Raw genomic sequence first — 21,685 nt, 5'->3', positions numbered from 1 at the left:
TGTCTTTCTCTCTTCTTTCTCGTCAGGTATACAATCTAAAGCCGGAAGAGCAGCTACAACTTTTCAACCAGCTAAAGGACAGCCTGGAGGAGCGAAATATTATCAATTTAACTTAAACTTATCGGACCTGAACGAAAATCCAAGTTACCCCTTTATCGCTGTTATGTTTGTTGTATTATGTGATTGAGTATGGTTTTCGTTTGTTTATATCCGTTTTTTTCTATTTAGCCTTTTTTTTACACTTACGCTTAGTTTAATGTACCTCTTTGCCATTTTGGTAGCAAACAATGGGAACGACACCATTCTCGAAATGGGAAATCAGCAAACGACGCTTGTGTGGGACTTTTTTTGTTGTTGTTGTTGTTAAATCACTTCATCCTAACATAGATTATAGGTTGGTTTACTGTTTACACTGTAATTATTATTATAACAGCTATCGGCATCAGAACCAATCAAACAGAACAAAATCAATCCATGATCTCGGGTTCAAAGTTCACGGGCCGGTGAAACGTATTGCGCAGCTGAATATTGATCCAGATGCGATCTAGCGACGATTCAAGGGGGTGTTTTTTTATGCGCCCTGATAGCGCCGCTGATAGTCGGTTTGATAGTATTCTGCTGCGTGATACGTCTTTTTTTTATTGAAGAGCTTTATTCAATCAATTTTCCTTTAACTTTTACAACGGTACCTACGCTGAAGCGCGAGACGAGTGAATAAGATGGCTTCGTTGGTTGGTTGGTTGGTTGGTTATAAGTTATTAATAATAAAGATCGATCGATGGATATGTATGGCAAAATGATGGGGAAATCATAACAAATCGGAGGTTAACGCGTTAACCGGAGAGAACCTTTTTTTGTTGCAGTATTCAAACAACAGCATTCAAGGCACGCTAGTATTTGTACTGGGTAAATTGTTCATTATTGTGTGGAAGCAATAGGAGACACATATTTACATCCCGAATGAAGAAGTAGCAAAACATTTGCACTCTTCGCAGATATTATTGAAGAAAGCCTGCAAAAGAAAATTGGTTCCAACGTGTTAGACCGGTTAGCTGTAGAACAGAATACGTGTAATAAGAATGATGTTGACAAATGGAAGAATTTAGCATATTACATATATTTAATCGAACTGATAGAAAAATCCAGGCTTTCATTCCGCAAATTTGAGTGATGGAAGAAACGAGAGAGAAATAGAAACAGCAAATAGTTTTGTGCAATAATATATGTATATTATATACACATTGTATGTTATTGTAGCTGAATGGTTGGAACTGAGTAGCGAGATATGAATTGCTCCCCCGGTTGAATTGCTGACGGAGTGCAATGCATGATAACCAAAAGCATATATTAAAAATCGCGTACGTAAACATACACAGAAGTAAACGAAAAAAAAAAAATTCACGCTATACTGTAAGCAAGTGGATATTATAATGGCCCCCAAAATCCCTGGGAAAGAACTGCCAGAGGCAAACGGTAAAGAGAAGGTATCAACGTTTGTAGGTTTGTTTTTATAAACACCTCGGTACAGAAGAAAGGGCAAGGATTCGAAGAAGGCACATTCCAGGAAATGGGAAGTATCAAGCCAACCACGGTGGTACGACGCGCAAGATCTGGCAATCAGTTTCGATATAGCAAAAGTGCGTTCGATGAGTTCACTGACTGTGGCTAGTAGCAATGTAAGTATGAGTCATCCCCCCCCCCCCCCCCCCCTCGTGGGTTGAATGGTAGGGAATCTGTAAAGGAGCAAACTGAATTAATACATTTTTCGATGTTTTATCTACGGAAAAGGAAGCGCAAAACGGGCGCGCCATTCTACACCAATAGAACTATTATTCACAAACGCGCGCGCGAGTGTGTATCGATGTTTAGATTTGTTTTATTTTATATATCAACGTTGAAATAAAGCAATTGTGTAACACGGTGGTGCTGCACACGTGGTGTGGTGCCAATAGGGTTCAAAAAAAAATATGCAAAACTCGTCGGTTATACTCTTAGGAGTTAGTCCTTAAAAATAGTTTTGTTTATTTGTTTTTTCTTTGTTTTCCAATTTTCCGAATTCGTAACAATCCATCGTTATCGTAGCAGAATGAATTCTATGCAGAGAAGGAGCGATTATAGTTTGGTGTTAGTTATGTTTAATTTTTGTATTCAAATTTTCAAACGACACGATGCAGCTGTGTTCCTTTTGTTGTGCCGGTAGTTTCATTTGAAACATAGCAAAAAAAAAACCTAATTCTCCGGAAAGAACAAATCACAGCACAGTACACAAAGAAATATAATACATTTAGCAAAGAAAACTCGAGATCATTCTATCCATGTTAATCTCCTGTAACGTGTGTGTGTATGGATGTGTGTAATTGCAGCAGGGAATTCATCCACTGTACGGCAAGATAGTGATCAGAAAACTGATAGTGACAGTTAGAGATAGAGAGAAAGAATTGTTGTCTATATTGCCCTGGTGGCTTGTATAACAAAACGTTTCGATCATGGTTTACCGAACACTCTCTACCGCGAGATGGAAATATATGAAACTTTAAAGTCCCGCTCTTAAGAAAACCCCTGTCTAAGTGAAAAATTACCCCAATAAAAGTGCAACAAGCGTTGTCCCTTTTGTCCACTGTCCACCAGTCTCTTCGATGTAAATGTAGAACGATTTGTGTATGTTTTATTGTGTCTTTCTTTTCCAATTTCTTTATTAATAAAGGAGATCAAATGATAAACTTACTCCCCATAATTGCACTGTGGCGGTCGCATGTGTACATTGTACTAAAACGTCAAGCTTCAGCTACACGCTACTAGATGGCGCTGTTAAATGTTTGAATTTCAACTGCTTTCTTTATTTCCATTGGGATGCGAAGCTGTGTTACTCGCTGTGTAGAATATTTGAATTAAGTTGTTCTTAGAAGAAAGCATTCATTACGGCCGGGTTTCCCCAATTACTTCACTCAACGCTCGTTAACTCATTCGAGTACCTGTTTCCTTTCACAATGACGTCATTTTCCTATGTGTCTCTTACATTTCGCCCAAAAGTGTCCGCTTCTCCGGTGTCTGCGCCACATAGTTGTGAATGAAATCGGCACGTGTTTGTGCGCTCGGAAAGGTGCTTGCCCTTTTCCGGTACCGACCGTCTAGACGAGCATCCCCAGCCTGCGCCCGTGCACCAAGCGTCCTCCAACCATCATCATGACGAAGCGATCTTCGAGCATAACCGTGAAAATCCGAAGCCCACGAAACCCCCCGAGAAAATTTGTCCCGGTAATGATGATGTGGTTAAAATATCGTTAACAGTGGTAAAGGGCTCGATGAGGAGCTTAGCTGAGAATGTCTCCAACAATCGGTTGAGAAGCGGAGAATAGCGACAACCCGCCAGGGGGAATTCCCATTTCGGTTAAGCTTACAGGTTCGGTTTGAACTGGTACACATAATTGGTGGTTCGTTGGGTTGTTTGGAAAGCATACTTCATTTGAATATCAATTTGTAAAATTTGTATCGTACATGTGAAAAAACCACATGTGTTTTAATTCGAGTTAAGTTTTTGTTCAGAGCTTTCCACGCCTAAGGTTAGTGTTTGATATCGGCAATCAGATTGTCTCAGACTGCAAGGGAACCTAACATACAACCAATCTGCAAAAAAGATAGGCAAATTATACAAATAAGGGAAAACTGGTACGCCTCAAAGGGCTTTAGAGCATTTGTCTGGCGGCATACGAACCTGAAACATTGTTTGATCTTTAAATTAAGATCTAAATAGTAAATAGTCACCTTTTTTGCTGATCTAAAATCCATTTTTCTCCCCTTACTTTCTCTAAGCACACTGTTTTTGTAGACTCAATAAAATAGGAATGAAGTTAATAAACTTTCTGAACGAATTTATGGTATTTTAGTGTACCTTATGATACTTTTCCTTTTTTTTCTCTCGCTCATGCTCACTGAACTTTGTGCATTAGTGTCTCAATTAATCATAATGCAGCGAAGAGAAAGATCTCACAGTTCAAGTTCAATGTGCCAGGTTAAACACACACTCGACTGTAGCTGTGTGTTTGTCCCCGTACACGTCTGTGTCCTACACAAATGCGTACCAGCGTTAAGCCTTGTCGCGTGCAACAGCTGATGCTGCGCTGAAGATCATCTCGATGATGGTGGTTTGAAGAAGTATCATAAGTTCCCATCATATGCTGCCCGTGTACCTGTAAGTACTAGCTCCCACCTTCACTAGAGCAACGACACACTACGCACAACAACAAAAAAGTACGCCCCCTAGAGTAGGAGGTGATCTTGATCGGGTAATGAGTAATGCGATCTTTGCACACCGAATCTCCCGTCAGTCGGTGGTGTGAAGTCTTCGCGTACGGTTGTCAGGTTTTCTTCGTTCTCGAGCGTGTTTTGGGCAGATAAAGGTTGCGGGTTGTGCGGGAAAAACAAACCATCCCAAGTGGATTATCCGTTAAAGGTGGCCTAAGAGGATCTTGAACTAGAAGATCGCATCAAACACTTCCCACCCGGATCTAGTGTTGCGACTGTGTTTTTGTGTGAGTGTTTTCTGTTGTGCTTTAATACGATTTGTCACCACGGCGGTGCAGAATCTGAAGAAGAAGAAAAGCTGCCCAAAACAAAAAGAGCTAAACAGGATACTAAGTCGAATTAGGCCGGTGTTAGATGGAGGACTTGGTTTTTTGTTGTTTGTTTTGCCATTGCTGCTTATACCACTGCTTGACCTTCACTCGGTGAGGAAAGGAACAAATTGTATGGAAGTGTGAAGCGAACAAGCTGAAATCACCTGAACGATAAATTGGGCCACTTAAGTGAGATATCAACTAGAACGAATCAGGGTGCTGTGAAGCACATGCAGCAAAGCCGTCGCTGGGTTTCCTTTTTTTTTTGGTGGCCTCCTCCAAACCAAGACTACACTAACTTTGGGTGTTGATGGACGGTTTATGTAGCTACCATTTTCTGTTGACGATGGGAACTTTGAACTCATTAATTACGACTCATCGGGTGGCAGTTTGGATCAACAGTCGTGGAGGGCGACTTTAGTTGCAAAAGCACTGCAAGCCAGGGAAAGAATTCTGAGAATCTATTTTTAGTCCGCTCGTAAAAGCGTTCTTTGTTTTTATGAAGGTAGTTCGCTAATTACGAAATACATAAATTAAGTTGCAATGTACCTTGATCTTATGGCACGATCGTTATGGTGGCTTTTGCAAAAGACAATCACACTTTCCCTCTCGTTCGTGGGCCTTTGTATCGGCAAGGAATGGATCGAATAGTACGTACGATGGTCTACAGCTTGTTTGGAGGGTTTGTATGTTATTGGGAAGCTCATAAAATATGGCGCCTTGTTGTAATTAACAAGTCTGTTTGTATGCTCAAGAAGCTAACCGATCTTACGTTACAATCGCGTAAAAGATTAAGCCATTTGAGTTAAGGTTAAGCGATGCACTTCGAGGATGAGCCAAGAATTCTTGCAATGTTAATTTAACACATCGCGAAATGAATGGACATCACCCTAAATGGTCATACAATTTAATGATAGCCACAAGACAGCGCACATTGACGTGGCGACTGCCCAGCGGCAGAATGTGTGTTTGTGTGTATGTATGACAACGAACAGCAAGCACAGGAACACTTCCACCCGAAAATAGAAGAACAAAATAAAGGGCACCCAACTAAGCCATGTCCAGACTTGCGCCAGACAGGCTCGACGATTAAGCATCAAAACGTTTCGACGCGAAAGGTTCGTCGCTTCATCGCTTCACGCTTGCATTGATGTCATTTGATCGTGTAGCCCGTTGAGGTCTGTTTTCCACGTCGCATGTCTCGGGATTTTGTTTTTGCTTGTGTCAGTTTCATCGCATACGTTCAGCACATGTTTCCCACACTCGGCTGGTGTTAATTTGTGCTAAAGGAAAGTGTAAAAGGGGGGAAATGGGAGAAGAAAATTATCATTCATTGAGAGTGAGTTTTTAATTTCTCTTTGAAGCTTATTAGGAATTAAACAAATGCAATTAAAATTCAGTAAAAGAAATTATTGTTTTTTTTTGCATAAAGTAAATTGATGCTTGGAGTTATAAAGGAGAAAAGGTATGAATAGTGGTTTGCTAAGGTAATAATAGCTTTGGTTGATTTTAGATGTAGATCAGAGGTGTAGATCAGAGATTGGAGCCTCTTTTGTTGTCCTCTATTCTCATCGTTTGGGGGCTGAGACAAGTTTAAATGATGCAATATAGAGCATGAAGGCTTATGCGACAATAACACATAGCGTGGTTGGATCATAATCTGAATGAATATTGTGCCAAGATCATGTGTCGCGATCTCCATTATTCGGTGTTCTTTAATTGTGTTTCATCTTGGCTTGCGGAACTTCTTGGTCTGACAAATAGTAAGCCTGTTAGACACCCGTGTTGTCATATTTGAGACCGGTTTATTTGCAGTCTTAAGTATAATAATCCGAATTAATTTTAATTTTACTATCACGTGAATAATATATTACTAACATTTTGTATTCCAATATTTTTTAAATAATGCAAAATTCTTCAAGGCTTGTCCTGTTTTGCGTTAACCATACAAGTCGAGCAATGGCCCTAAAAAAAGGGATGCAGAACACATTGCTGTTGATGGTGAGTGCCTTTTTTTTCTTCTATTTAATTAAAATATTATTTTAAAAAATTGTTCTCTATATGCTCTTCCTCTCCAGGTAATATTTTTAAATCATCTCTCATCTATACTTGGAAGCCCTTCGCCTTACCCACATCCAACACTTGCTCCTCAGAAGCCAGGCTGTGGGTCTTATGGGCAAAGCCCTTGTACGTTTGTTCCAGCCCCACCTGGGGTGACACCAAAGTGTGCCTCTCCAGGCGCAACGTTTTGTGAGTCTAATCCTGACTATCCTTCGTAAGTAACCGCGCACGATCAGTGGTAGTACAGCAACATTAAACACGTGATTTTCACTTCGAAATCTCCTCCAGCTACCTCATTAAGCACCTAGTTGAATCGCTCGGCTACCAGCGCATTATTGCCAACGAGGAGATGGTTGACTTCGGTGCAAACAAACCGATGGAAGAGGAGGAACATCACCATCATCATTATCATCACTTTTATGGTTCGTTCAGCCCAATGGAACCATCCAAATCGCCATCCAGCAAGCCACCATCCCCATCAGGTCCTGCGTACAATTATATTACACCAGTACAGCAAGCCCACGGTACAGTAAACTACGAGCAAAAGCGCCCAGCACCGGTTCCACAACCGATCTACATTCCAAAGCCTCAACACTCGTACCACTACAACTCGTACGTGCGTGCTCCAATGTACAACCGACCTGGAGGATCTGCCGCCGGTGCTTCCAGTTCCGGTCAGGGATACTTTTATCCACCGCCCACCGGCGGATCTTCACACGGGTCCAATTCACTGTCCTCCGTTACCCAGTATAGTCCAGCCGATTGGTTAAAACGTTTCGCCCGGGATTTATCGGATAAGCATAGGCGTGAGGCACGGTTAGCTGCGTTGCGCCGTGTGGATGAATCGATCGATCCGATCGAAACGGAACCGACTCCATTCCGTCGTCCGGCAGTGGTGAATGAAACGGTCTATGAGCGTCTGCTGGCGAAACATAATCGTCCCAAGAGGCAGAGCGAACTGGGGAAAGAAACGCTGTGCAGTGTGAGGGAACGATACATCACACCGCAGACGGCACTCAACACAAAAGGTGAGAGGATAAAAGGAAAACGTATGAATTAAACACTTTTAAGAATTTTAATTTGCTATTTTATGTTCATGCAGGAAATTGGATGTTTGTGGTAAATCAGGAAAACTCGCGACAGCTCGTCAAAACGGAAGTTTGTGCGTGAGTATAGAAAATTTAAATTCATTTTTGTGTTGATGCTAGCGCCATCTAGCGGTGACAGTAACGAACCTCAGCAATCGCACGATGTCTTTGCTATATGAAGCTGCTGTCAGCAGCGTCATCTAGCGTTGAAAAGTGAAAGCTTAGAAGAGGGGTTTTTTACCTATTTTCTAATTTGCGATTTCAAACATGTAAAAAGGTAGAAATATTCATGAAATTTTTACTTTTACTAGTAGAAATTAATTTCGTCCAATATTTAATAGCTTAAAAATCGTTCACTTTTATGCTTATGCTCGCCGTGCCGATAGTCAAACCCTCCGAGGAAATGTAACCTATTCCGACCTAGCACAACTTTCCTATTGTCAATCGTACTCATTTCGGTTTTGCATTGTCGGAGAAAATTTCGATACAATCGGGGTGAAAAATTCTGCATACAATCGCGCGAGGGGTTCAACAGTTCGATCCCCTTTGCACTGTCCCGCTGGCTCATGTGTTTTCCCCCTTTGACAGCTTAGGGCGATTCCCGAACCCGATTCCTTTCCTTATCCGGGTGATCGAAGGAAAAGTTTCCCTTATCGTGTGTTTTTGTGCCGGCATTCCTCCACGCGGGCATACCCGCCGAAAAAAGGGGATTTTCCCCCTCAGTCGGTGTCGGATTGGTGGCCTGTGCAGCTAATGTGGCAGCAGCACCCTAACACTCCTTTTCGTCTGCTAGACATCCCTTGTTTATTGCAGGGCACAACCTAATATGCCACCACTTATTAACCTGCTTCCTTTTTTTTCCGTGTTAAACTTCCCCTGCTTGCCCGTGATGCAACACGTGTAAAAATCTAGGTCAATGGAATGCTCCAACCTGTGCAGTTTTCCGGTAGGCTATAGTTCCCGGTGTGAGCAACGGTACGTCCAGAAGCGGCTGGTAACGCTGGATCCGAATGGAAGGAACCTTTACGTGGACACTTACTGGTTTCCAAGCTGCTGCGTGTGTTCCTTATATTCTGGAAACAGAGTTTAGTCGATGAAATCACTGGGCGATCCTTCGTCGAGTTCTACAGATAGTGATCAACTGTTCGGCAAAGGATATAATAACTTACAAATTCTCGTTTAAATAAGGTGACTTATTTCCGGATAGAACAACCATTATTTGTTCCAGAAATCGAATAAAAGCAAATGAATGCAGCTTGATGATAACTGTTTTAAGTATTGATTTTTTTGAAGCCTGCAAGGAGACAAAAAATCTTTTTATAAGCAGCTTGTCTACAGAAGAAAGGAATACATTTTATAATAAACCATTTTATCATCTAAAAAATGCACAAAATTATGCTCCAAAAACGAAAAGAAAGCAAAAAAAAGCAGTAATAAATCGAACCTACTACAATGACGCATCATAAAGCAGTCAACAAAATCATCATCCGATCGTGTGTCCTTTCCTGGACACACTGCTGGTTCGTTCAAGGAGCCCAAATATAAACACACACGCTCCCCAGCAAAGGACTTCACGGTGCAGACATGAAGGTCCCTGGCCTGCTGCCCGAACGGCGACGGAGACGAATGGGCCCATCGCAAAGAATTATGCTACCAGTAGATCATAAATTTTATTTTTAATCAGCCAGAACCCGGTTTTGCATGCTCGCCCGTTACGCACCATGCCGATGCCACCATTTGGCAAACAAAAAAATAAAAAAATAGTAGAGAAAAGGGGAAAGTGAAGAGGGCACCGAGGGAAGAGCGATATAAGGACACAATAAGGCTGTCATGTCCTGTGGACGTCGGTCGGTCCAACTGCAGTAGTGGTGCCGACACGCATTAACAAAGGGGATAATCGAGGATACGGCGAGTACGCTGCATGCTGGCCAGCTTCAGCCACCAGGCTTTCAAGATCGGAATCGGAATTCAACATAGCACACATTCGCGGTGCTCCGGTGTTTTTTGATGGATGTCTATCAACACAGTGGCAGGCAGCGGGAACGCGAGTTCAGGGTTCGGGGAGAAAACATCTGGGAAATTATGCATTTTTATCGCAGTTTATGAGGGCGATGGCGGACCTGAAAGCGAAACAGACAGCGATAGAGCTGAATGGATGGAGAGCTTATGTTATTCCAGAAATTGTTTTGTAAGGATAAGTTTGGCTCAGTCTTTTCGTATCATACTTATTAGTTATTTACAAATTCTAATTTTCAGACTGAGGGATATGAGTGATAAGAATATCTGTTTAGCATTTTTCACACCTAGGAGTGTGTTTTATTTTAAATTTTCAAATTTTATAAATATTACTCACTAAAAAAGGTAGCAAAAATGGTTAGCAGCTTTTCTTACTAATAAATGAACGACTTATTAGTTGGAGAAAATAATTTAAATCATTTGGTGGAATTTCATTTAAACATTTTAACATGTGTCTGGCGTTTTTTTAACGCTTATAATTTTGTCCTGAATTATTCAGGAAGGTTCCTGATCACTAGGTTGGAAAAAAGTGATTGATGTTGATAAGATTTTTAATGATTTTAAATAAAAATTATTTGGTTGGACTTTTGGTGGGAAAATTGTACTTTGAACTGCTGTAAAATTAAATCAATAAATTTGTTCTTTTACTACTAATGAAAGTAAATATATAGCAATACGGCCAGGCCGTTCTAAAGGAATAAAAATGAAGAGAATTTATAGAATTTCTCGCATCTTACTTCATCATATCAACACCATCCAGCAGGGAAGCCTTTAAAATCCTTCTTATCGGTTTCATTGTGAGGGAAAAACGAAAGATAAACATTTAAATACGCCAATGTCCGCAACCCAAAATTGCACCGTACTGTCTCCTGGACAGACGTCGGAAGAACATCCAACAGTTCGGTAGCACGCCTCGTGAAAATCTCAAATCCATTCACAGGCCTGTTCCGACGCAGTGTGGTATTGGAGTGGCCTGCTTGCGAGAGAATCGTGAAGCCTGTCAAGCGTTTTCAGTGCACTCTGTGCCCTCCTTACACTACATGCCCTGGCGTACGGTTGCGCAAACGTGGTGCGTTGAACGCGCACGCACCAACGATACAAAAACTCAGGAAGGAAGAGAAAAAGAAGCAGGAGATAGAGAGAGAGAGAACGAAAGAGAGTGTGTGTAGGTTCATGTGATCAGCACAAAAAAAGGACTACTACGTCGAAGAACGAGGAAAGAGAAGGAAACAAGACATGATGAAATGAAAAGCCCTTATGTGCGCCGGCTGGTCGTGCTTGGTTGATCCTGTTGCTCAAGGGAATGACGAGGAAAACAGCGAACCGGGAAGGGGGATGGAAACCCCGAAGCGAGGTGAGGAATTTAATGGAAAGCAACTCAGAGACCCAGGGCAAACGACAGGGAAGCGAAAGGACAGGAAAGCGGATGGGATAGGATGCGGGAACTAAGGGAGAGAAGATAAAACTCAACATCTGCTCCTTTTTATACAAATAATATATCAAACACATTGAACTCCCGGGCTTCGAGCGTTCTGGGGTTTTTATGTTATGCGCTCGTTTCAGTTCTCCGTTCGGTTTCGGTTTTATGCTGGCACACAGTACACGCACACACACACAGCTAAAGCTGTAGTGTGTAGCGATGATATGAAAAGGATAGGAAAAAGAATGTAAAATAGAGCGAACGGGACAAGAAACCCACCATAGGTAACAGTGCGTGGTTCAACGTGCTCAGTAGGCTTCGATTTTTGGCTTCGTGCGCAAAGGGTGTGTAGCATATGAAGCGCATAAACAGCCGCCTGGCCGTTGCGCGAGTCGTTCGAGCAGTGGCACGAGCCACTGAGACTTGGTAGCATGCAAATGCATTGCACAAACAAAAAAAAAAAAAAATAACCGAAAAGGGACGCACAAAACCAAAACCAGCAAGAAGGAAAAGCAAAACATAAACGAGGAGCGAGATTTGCGACTATCATTTTCGCGATCGCACACTTTCACACTTTCACCCTGAAGCTGGAGCATGATTCCTGCAGAGGACGAAGAATTAAACGAGACCGACTGGGAAGATTGTTTTTGATGGATCTTCTTGTATCCATCAAGAATAATTGTTGATTGTTCCTTCCTAAGTCTTTCAGAGGATGATTTGGGGATGATGAATTGATGATCGGTCGAAGTTGCTGTCGTTTGAGGCGATTTATATTAAACAACACTTACTTGTCTTATTAATTTTATCCGTTTCAGGAGTTCTTCTTCAAGGGCCGCATTCAATATCTTTGCAAAGCTCTTAAAGAAATGGTTTATTTTCACCCATACATTCTTGTGTTACATATCACAGTTTTATTGTAGATTTATCCTTGTATTGATTACAGTATTGATTCTTTGATTTTTTTTGTTTTCATTTGACTTTTCCAATACGCGACTTTGTTTTTTTTTTCAATAAAAAATTCGATTATATTTGATAAAATTTTTATGTATTTTTAATTTATTTAGTATTTGTACAAAGAGCACAATTTTTTTTTGAATTTTTTTTGCCTAATTGCATATTATTTTTGTCCATTTACTATCTTTAATAATTTCCTTTTTTTATTTTTTTATGCAGTTATATTCTTTGTATTTGCTAATAATGTTTGAACTTTTTGTGTTACTACTGAGACTTTCGGTGTTAATTAAAAATAAACAATTAACTGACCTCACCAGGTATAAGGTGTCCTTTCACAGTTGAGAGAATTAAATGTCACCCAACTAAAAAAAAAAAGAAGTTATTTCTATATACTCTTATACAAGGGCTGCCAGGCCGTTCTTAAGTAATTAAAGTAAATAAATATTAAAAGTAAAATTAAAAATAATTAATAAATTTTTCTTGGCTAGACGACCTGCTAAGTTATGCCGGCTAATGTCTAATGTCTTACAAAACTTACTTAAGAGTTGGATTGTCAGATTTAATCCTTGGTCCTGTCGTGTGTGCGTCGCTGCAATCGCCTTGCCTACCCTATTGTTCATAAAAATCTATTCTTAATTTAGAATAGTAAAAACCGAACCGAGCAGAACACCCATTAAAAATAAAACAAAGTGAACGCAACGCTTTGCCTGCATTCAGGCGTAAGCTTCGCTCGAAGTGCAAAAACCTTGCACCACACGATCGCCCACATTGCTGGTGACGACCCTCGCCTGGACATTTCAATACTCGGCAGATTCGATGCACGTCTGCAGCAGCTGGTGGCGGGCTTCCACCACATACACCATCCATCGTTCCGATCCGTTCACCTGGTCGTGTTGCGGGTTCAAAAGCAGAAGGATGTCGCTTTCTTCGGCCATTCCTTTCGGCCTTCCTTGCTCGCTGCTTGCCTAGCAGGACGAAGCAAATAAAATCCTTCATCTCGATTACCACCTCACCAGTGTGGCAGCCACCATCAGCATGGCATACCTGCTCGAAAACCAGCCAGCAAGAGGAGGTGTTTTTTTTCGTTTTACTGCTCTCGATCAACTTTGTTTGCTTGCCTGCTGATGCGGGTGGTGTTTTTTTTTGCAAATTGAGAACACCTTTTTGGAATGGAAGGTGCACAGGAAAAAAAAGTGTACTGCGCGGATTGTGCATTGTTGTGAGGATGTGCTGAAGATCAGCAGCAGGAGCTCGTCCTCGGTCGATCACCAAGATACCGGGAAAGGAATGCTCGTGTGTGTGCATCGGAATCTATCGTTTTGTTTACATCTTTTTTTTCGTTACACCTTTTTCGTTCTTCGTTGAGCCAGATTTGCTGCTATTGTTCCCTTTGGGGCCCATTCCGAGATGCCTTCCGAGATGATCTTCATCAAGTGATCGGTACAGTGGGTATACGGGGCTTTTCTTTGTGCAAACATCCAGTCCTCACGAATCCTTGGCAGCTGCAGCAGGTCAATGACGATCTTATCGTTTCATTTACACCATTGGAAAAAAGCTCGTTGCATTGTTGCATGCATTCGAAAAGGACGCACAAATGTCATCAAACGCGTTCGCGCTGAGTCGTCACGATCGCTCGTCCACATTCTTATCACGCATTTCGCAGGACACTTTCCCAGCTGCTGTTAGAGCTGTTCTCCATCTAATCATAATTACACGTCACAACCAAACGAAGGAAAAGCTTCGGCCTGATAACGGCATCCGCGATCGTGCCATCAATTTCGAGACCGTTGGTTCCGTGCACGTGTGTGGTACAGAGTTTCCTTTTTTTTTCGGCTCACCTCTCTCTATCTCTCCATTCATACTGCATCATTAGCGTCGTACACGCGCGGTATGATAAGGGCAAAGAAGTGGTTTGAAAAATTTGCAAACAAACGGTAGCTGACTAACGGTGCAACCCCCGAACAAAAAAAAAAAAAAAAAAAAAAAACCGCACAAAAAGTGTTACAAGAGTTTTAATTTTGTTTTCGGAATTGCTTTCATAACCGGCTGGTGGAAGGAAGCAGGTTCAGCTGCCCGCTGGATACCATTTTCGTTGAGTGGCAAGGTGATAAAGTGATTGCCCTTTTTTTCTGTTGCATTCCTCTGGGTGATGGCCTGTTTTTTTTTGTACGTTGTTGTCCTTCACAGGTTGTTTCTGCACCACTCCCCACAAAAATTAATGTCCACGATCGAGCGATATAATGAGGAATCCTCGTTGAAATGATAGAAAGGTAATTGAGCCCGTTGCAAGGAAGACGGTCTTTGAGGAGTTTGATCAAACCATAATAGGATTGCGAAATTGCAGGCGTGCACGTGACGGGACAGGAATGCCATGTTTGCATACCTTTCGACACACAATAAGCAATCAAAATAATTATCGAAAATAGTTAGCTACATGACCGTTGAAACTGTGAGGCAAACGGTGGTTGATCCTAATTGTCGAATCATTAGTATACATTGTATGGTGTTACTTATTACGCCGTGAACGCCGTTAATAAGATTTTAGTTGTTTCAGCCTCATTTAGTAAATGTTATTTCATTACTTCAATGAGAAGAAGTGCTAAGAAGTGATGAGCTTAAGAAGCGATAAAAATTGGTTTTATTAGATCTAAATTCGTAACTGGCGACCTTGCCGTGGGCGGAATGTCTGGATTCGATTCTGCGGTAACCTTACAAGCTTATTGTGGCTATCGGCTCCATGCGCTTTGTTGTAGTGGCTTTCGGACTCGTGAGCTCTGCCGATAGTGGGGCCACCAGCCACAACATCCAAATGCTGGCAACGAAATGAAGTTGCGAACACTACAAAGTATCCGCAACCAATGGGGTTTTCTTGGGCTCCAAACAGGCGCTAACCCTTTGGAGGAAATAGAGAGGCCAACAATATCAGAACCATACCTAGCAGCAGCAATATCGACAACTGAGCTCACCCGGGATAAGATGCACTTGAATTGAGGGAGAAGGAAATGTCTAAACTGCAAATAGGATATAATTTGTATGAGTTGGAAAGCTAGATATAAAATTAGATGTTAAGGAATACGGCCTGGCCGTCATTACGAAATTAAAAAAAAAAACCTCATGTTGCTTGCTCAATTTTATGATCGAATGATCGTGAACTGTGTGTTAATAAAAAAATCATTTTGATCTTGTTTTAAAAGTTCATTTATGCAGTTCCTATGACTTTATTTAGCAAAATGACATTTCTTTTTATCTTCCGCAAGTCATGTTTTGCTTGTTGGATGAGGGTTAACTTGGAAGGTTCCTGCATTTCATCTCACACAACAGGATTCCCTGCGTCCCTGGTTTCACGGGTTCCCGATGGATCGTACGTGCATTCGCATGACGAATGCACAACTTCAACGTATAGGCAGCACCGACTCCAAGGCTTGTAGCTGTAGCAACGGATACCACGACATTGACCACATCCTCTGATCATGTGTGGAGTTCGATGCGGCTAGATCCGAGCTCTTAGCGGCCGTTTAAGCATCAGGAAGCCCAGGACCCCGCACTTCCTGGGTCAGAAAGACTGCCTATACGTGCGAATTCTGTTCGACTCTTCCTCGATCCTTTTCTATTCCTTATCCTATTATGTTTAGTCACAGTCATTACCTGTTACACGTTCTTTATATTTAATGTTTCTTGTATGTCATTTCAAACTTAATGCCAATAAACAACTACGACGAGATGAACTACGACGGTCGCCTGTCGGCAAAGGAGTTTGTCTCAAAAACTCTTGATGCTGGTGATATCTATCACCAGCATCAATCACCAGCCTTTGCCAAGTTTCTGCAGCTCCTCGTTCCATACATGTACCAGGTACGCCAAAGGTTTGGATGTTTGAAGCTCGCCAGCAAGGACTAACAGTGCGTCTATGCTTTTTTGTCCACAAAAAAGGAACAACATCAACCTTCAGCCTTGGTAACTGGCAGCAAGAAAAAGGATGATACAAAGGCAACAACAGAGAAAGGCAAAATGACAACAAAAGTTATCAACCGAGCCCACCTGGAATAAGGTGTATACAAATGAAATGATGGGAGAAGCAAATATCTACCACCCAGTCGTTCTCACATGAATTGCTAGATACAAGCCTAGCTTTTAAGTTATACGGCCTGGCCGTTCTTTAGAGTATATTATCATGATTATTTTTTTTTTTTAAATTCATTTTATAGGTCATACCCGCCTTACACACACCTAACGCCTGGAAAAATCCAGTCCTCCACTCTGCAGCTTCTGTGGTGTTGACATCACCGTCCGCCACATCCTCACCGATTGCCATGGATACACGACACACCGAGCCACATGCCAAGTAGAAACTGATTTAACGACAATCCTATCACCCGACAAACTCCAGCAGAACTGCCATAATGCCATAATCGCAATAGTTTTCCATAATATTTAAGCCACATATACGATAGTTTTGTATTAGATTAAATTATCATTTTTTTATACAGTAAAGAGGCGAATGTAGTCTTTAAGACTCAAAACCTCTATAAATAAACGAAAAAAAATGCAATACATTTAGGCTTAATTTGGAGTTCGTTCGCTCGAAGCTTGCTAATATTTATTGCTACATATTTACTCACTTTTACACAATGTATGTACGCTGACTGTACATGCTATTGATGTATAATTTTTACAATATTTTAGTAGGAAAGTTCACCATCTTATGGTAAAATAATACTGTATTATTACTGTGTTTTCATGGTTTCTTGAAAGAACTAGATTATCTTTAATTCACGAGCAGATTATGTACAGTAGTTGTTTTCACCTTTCAATATGAAAAAAATTGTTTTAAAGTTTATTTTTATTGTTTAAGTTTAGCAACAACAACAACAAAAACCTTGCATAAGCTTTTAGGAGTAGAAATTTCGTTTAGTAAAGGTTCTTTTCTTGCTTTCTAAATTTAGTGATTGAAATTTTTTTTATGTGATCAACTGATTTGCTATTTCTTCTGCAGTCTTTTGAATGCTAACATTTTTTTGTTGCATATTTATTCTTCTGATTATCATTTCATGAATTGTATGTGTTAGTGGCGTCATTAGACTGGAGGCACTGGATGACACAGCTCATGTAATCTTTCTAGGTTGTCTATAAGGACCGAGAAGGAGTGCTAGCACCGGGCTGATGTGGAGTGATGGCGTCGATGCGTTCCCAAAAAATTGGCTGGGATATTGCGAGAATTCTTACATCTGTTCAGGACCGTGGAGCAGTTGTAGCATCTTAAATGTAAGTGATAATAATAATTCTTCTTATCTGCTTCTTGGCCAAACGACCAAACGATCCGAAGCCTCTGGAAGGCCAACACAGGCCCTCCATTCTCGACTTTTACACAATACGTCCATGACGTACAGGCTGGTAAACTTGTCTTTCGAATATCTGAGTTCGGGTAAAATCAACCCCGGGACACGTTGGGAGGCAAGGCTCAGTCATCCTATCCCATCGCATTGCCAATGACTACGGAAAGCCGAAGCATAATTAATCGAAACGGAAAGCTAGATGGAAAACTCTCAGGATCCTTTGCTACCATCAAAGACCTGCGTCAGGGAGATGGGCTCGCCTGTCTCCTATTCAACTTGACGCTAGAGAGGGCCATCCGTGGCTCGGAGGTAGTGGAGACTTCGGGAACCATCTTCTATACGATTCTATAACGCGCTGAATGTGTCAATAATACCGGTGAAAACCCTGTATAGTCCCAGTACTCACCTACGCCTGTGAGACATGGACTCTGTCCAAAACAGACGAAGCCTTCTTAGCCGCGTTCGAGAGGAAGATGCTCAGAAGGATCGATGGCCCCGTATGTGTGGAAGGACAAGGAGGAGGAGTCGCTACAACGACGAACTGTACGAACTGTATGACGACCTCACCGCTCTGATGGGCTCTGATGGGCTGGCCATGTTATACGCATGGCACCGGACGATCTAGCTCAGAAAGTACTTTTAGTCCGGCCTTACGGACAGAGGAGGCGTGGTAGACCCAGATTCCGGTGGTCGGATGGTGTGGAAACTTCCGCCATCAAGGCCGGGATAACGGATTGACGGACGACGGCGCGGAACCGTCAGCAGTTCCGGATTCTGCTGCGGCAGGCCAAGACCACAAAGCGGTTATGCTACCGTTTTCTGAATTTTGAAGTTACTTATATTGAATCATTTTGTTATAAATTGAAAATTACACAAATATTTCATTAAGTATTCAAAGTAACATGTACGTATGGCTTCTTTACCGAATGAACCTGAAGAAACTATCGACAATTAATTGTGAATAAGTAGTCACAATCTAATTAGGCTATTTCTTGTTGCTTTGAATGTGAAATTTCGCTAAACAGAGCTTATAATGATTAAAAAAAAGGCTACTTAAAAAAAACACAGAAATGTTACATAAAACATTGCACTACTTCTTGCATAAAATATTCTACTGCTCTTATGCGAATCCCCGCACGCGGAACGCTGATCCTCTCGACCTAATTTCCCAGCGCATGAAACATTCATGAAACATTGTATTTTAGCAGTTTCATCGCAACTTTTTTTTTTGCTATCGTTCCTTAAATCCGTTTTCCCCCCTTTTTGTTTGCCAACTGCACCTCACGCTGGATAATCTTAAGAAACAGGTTGCCCTTCTGCCAGCTTGCACACTGGCAGCGTGGGGTGTTTGCAATTATTCCTACATTCCCCTTTTTTATTTTGCTTTCAGCTTTACGCACCGGTACTGTCAAACCGCCTGCGTACGCACAGATGCATTTGCAATGTGAAAAAGTCTTCCATTTTATTGCAAACCCCCTCCGCCCTAGCTGTAAATGCATCGGTGGTGCATCGTACACTGCAGTAGCTGCCTCGTTAAGCGGGTGGATCAAAAGCGGTGGGATTCGAGAGCACAAAAAAGAGGGAGAAAGAGAGGAGCGGGGAAAAAGTGCGTTTTATTCTTATACGCACGAAAAACACCCCTCCGGGGGAGCAGTTTTCGCTTCCCACCTCTCACTCTCCAACTGCATTGTTTTCTATTTGTCAAGGATTCATCTTAACCATCCCGAGCCGGCCCGATCCAGCTTGAGATGACGCATTTACCAATTCTACTCATCCCCTTTTTTGGCGGAGGGGGGGGGGGCTTCTTCCTTCCCTTGCATCACCCACACAAACACACCCTCGGGCGTGTAAAAGAAAAGCATCCATCAAGGAAACGTTCGGTGCGCCATCAAGAGGCTGAAGCTGCGCTTGCTAAGGTTGAGGTTCGCTTCCTGCCTGGGAGATGAAGTCGTGCGAAAAGTGCGTATTTTCTTCTTCTGCACTTTGCAAGACAGAAGTCAGTGGTCAGCGGGAGAATGGATGAGGGGGCGGGGGAAAAATCGATTTTGTTTCATAAACAAACCATCTTCGCTCGGAACGACTTTCTTAGGATTGGATTGAAGAGAATAGAAGAAGGGGAGAAAAGAAAAGACATTTTTTCCTGCAGGTCGCTGACTTGTAGGAAAATCCCACCCTTGCTAGGGTGCGAACTGGTTAACCGGTGGTTAATGCTTGATATATTGTGCGTGGTAGGAAGATAGTGGAGAAAAGCACTTGATGGATGAAGAAATGGCTTAGAAGTGGTTAAAGGAGGTGAGTAAGAAGGTATACATTTTGCTAAGAAAAATGTTTTATGTTTAAATCTTTTTAAGTCGGATTGTAAATTAAATGCATAAATTTTTATATAAAAGTATACTTTATAGTAAAAGTATTACGAATAATATAAAATAATGTGTAAGTGCGTACAATACTAACCAGTGGATGAGTTCAAAACTCTTTGCGTTGGGAACTAATGAAATTGCTTTAGAAATGTAATTAAACATTGAATGAATATTATATTAACATGTTCAATTATTTTTGCTAGTAATTTACTGTGTTTTACGCTTTCGCTTGCATTGTATTAAATAAAATGTTATGTTGAAAATTGACTATCTCTATCCCTATTCCCCCACAATTGACAAACTATCCCTTGAACCTAAAAAAATGAAAAAAAAACTATTAAAATCTAGCACAAAATGACACGTAAGATAAATCCTGCAAAGAATGCAGTATTACTCTTCTCCGAAAACGCATAAAAATGCATTATTCTTTCATTTCACGAGAAGGAAAATAAAAGGCAAAAAGGGTATTCAAACCACCGCTCCTGCTGTACGATGCTGAAAGGATAATCAAACCACGGAACGAAACATGATTCATCCATCCTCGCTTATAGCGATGGTGGTGGTTGTGTTGATCAAGGCTTGTCCAGCGGTAGGTAGTAGGCATTTGCTGCCCATAGAAATCCTTCTGCAAACACCAACACTACTGCCGTGCGAGCGTTTTTCTGCACCACACATGTAAAGGTGGGAAATTGTGGCGCCAGAAACCGGATGCACATCCCTAAACTGCTTACAATGCGTGTGTGTGAGTGTGGCAGGACACGAGCGTACCGAAGCGAGTCCTCGTTCGGGTGTCAGCTGCTACCTACCGGCTCACTGTACACTCAAGCACACACACGGCTTTATACATAACGCTGTAGTGGTGGTGGTGATGCTGCCACCCCACGCTCGATGGGAAAGGAAAACAAGTTTTCCGTTGCCTTGACGACCGCGCAAAATGTAGCAAAGGAAAACCCGGCGTTCGGTTTCATCGAAAATAGAAAAGGGGGACGATTTTTGTTTTTGTGCGTCCGCTTGCGTCCTTAAGCGTGAAACCGAGGCAAAATCGAAATGCGCGTATAAACAGTTGTTGGAGTGAGTCTGTGTGTGTGCGTGCTTGCGTTGCGTACGCGCGCGATGCAGCCGGGAAAAACTGTTTCCCAAAGCGGGGAGAAAGAATAAAGAAAAATAGAGAACTCGTTCGCTCTGTTGTGTTTCGTTTGGATGGTGTGTGTGTGTGTGAGTGTATTTTTTTTGTTAAAGCGTTCTTATTGTACGATTTTTTGTTGCTTTTGCGAGAACGAAGCAATGAGCAGCATGCAGTAAAAGTGCAACGTGAGTTCGTGGAAGAATTGAAGGGAAATAATTAAAAGTTAATCGTCCTTATCGGTTGCAGTAAATGTATTTATGCTTGATAATTTTTTTACGATACAAAAACTTAGATAAATAGGCAAGAAGATTTAGTTTTGAGTGTATTAAATGTTTTCTAAAAATCATATATTGCAACAACCAAACTAGCACTGTACAATAACTACGCATTTTCCGCACACATTCGCAAACCTTTATTAAGGAGGAAATGCCTTATCATTATTTTTATATTGCTATTTACTTAAAAAAAAGTGTTAGCAACGTGGCCAGGCCGTCCTTCACAAAAATGGATGATGTGCAATTTGTAATGGATGATGTGCACTACCAAAGGAAACATTGTTTTATGTTAAAATTTTCCAACTTTGCAATAAAAAAAACCTATAATTTTTTATTGAAGTAATTAAAAACTGCTACGAACACATCGCACAATTGCTACACAATAAAACGACCCACGAGACAGAGCGAAAACTATTGAATAAATATTTTATCTCTCAAT

General features: G+C 41.5%; 4 protein-coding genes across 4 annotated transcripts in view; 3 read left to right on the top strand and 1 right to left on the bottom strand.

Annotated features, from left to right (window-relative positions):
* The window catches only part of LOC126560911 (phosphatidate cytidylyltransferase, photoreceptor-specific), a 170,435-nt gene extending 170,319 nt beyond the window's left edge, over nucleotides 1-116 (top strand). Inside the window, exon 9 of the mRNA XM_050216860.1 lies at nucleotides 27-116. Coding sequence (XP_050072817.1) covers nucleotides 27-116 — 90 coding nt within the window. The remainder of the gene's footprint in view (nucleotides 1-26) is intronic.
* The window catches only part of LOC126562971 (eukaryotic translation initiation factor 4E1), a 436,138-nt gene that overhangs the window by 43,870 nt on the left and 370,583 nt on the right, over nucleotides 1-21,685 (top strand). The window lies entirely within an intron of this gene.
* The window catches only part of LOC126563070 (protein lethal(2)essential for life-like), a 566,897-nt gene that overhangs the window by 260,263 nt on the left and 284,949 nt on the right, over nucleotides 1-21,685 (bottom strand). The gene's annotated exons all lie outside the window — the stretch shown is intronic.
* On the top strand, nucleotides 2,851-8,852 carry LOC126560910 (protein spaetzle 5). The gene is made up of 7 exons (XM_050216859.1): nucleotides 2,851-2,872; nucleotides 4,902-4,917; nucleotides 6,536-6,614; nucleotides 6,692-6,888; nucleotides 6,963-7,702; nucleotides 7,777-7,840; nucleotides 8,675-8,852. Exons 1-7 carry the CDS (start codon nucleotides 2,851-2,853, stop codon nucleotides 8,850-8,852), a joined length of 1,296 nt encoding a protein of 431 aa, XP_050072816.1.

The sequence above is a fragment of the Anopheles maculipalpis genome, chromosome 3RL, assembly GCF_943734695.1.
Source record: "Anopheles maculipalpis chromosome 3RL, idAnoMacuDA_375_x, whole genome shotgun sequence".
Lineage (NCBI taxonomy): Eukaryota > Metazoa > Arthropoda > Insecta > Diptera > Culicidae > Anopheles > Anopheles maculipalpis.
This window is presented reverse-complemented; position numbering and strand designations above follow the sequence as displayed.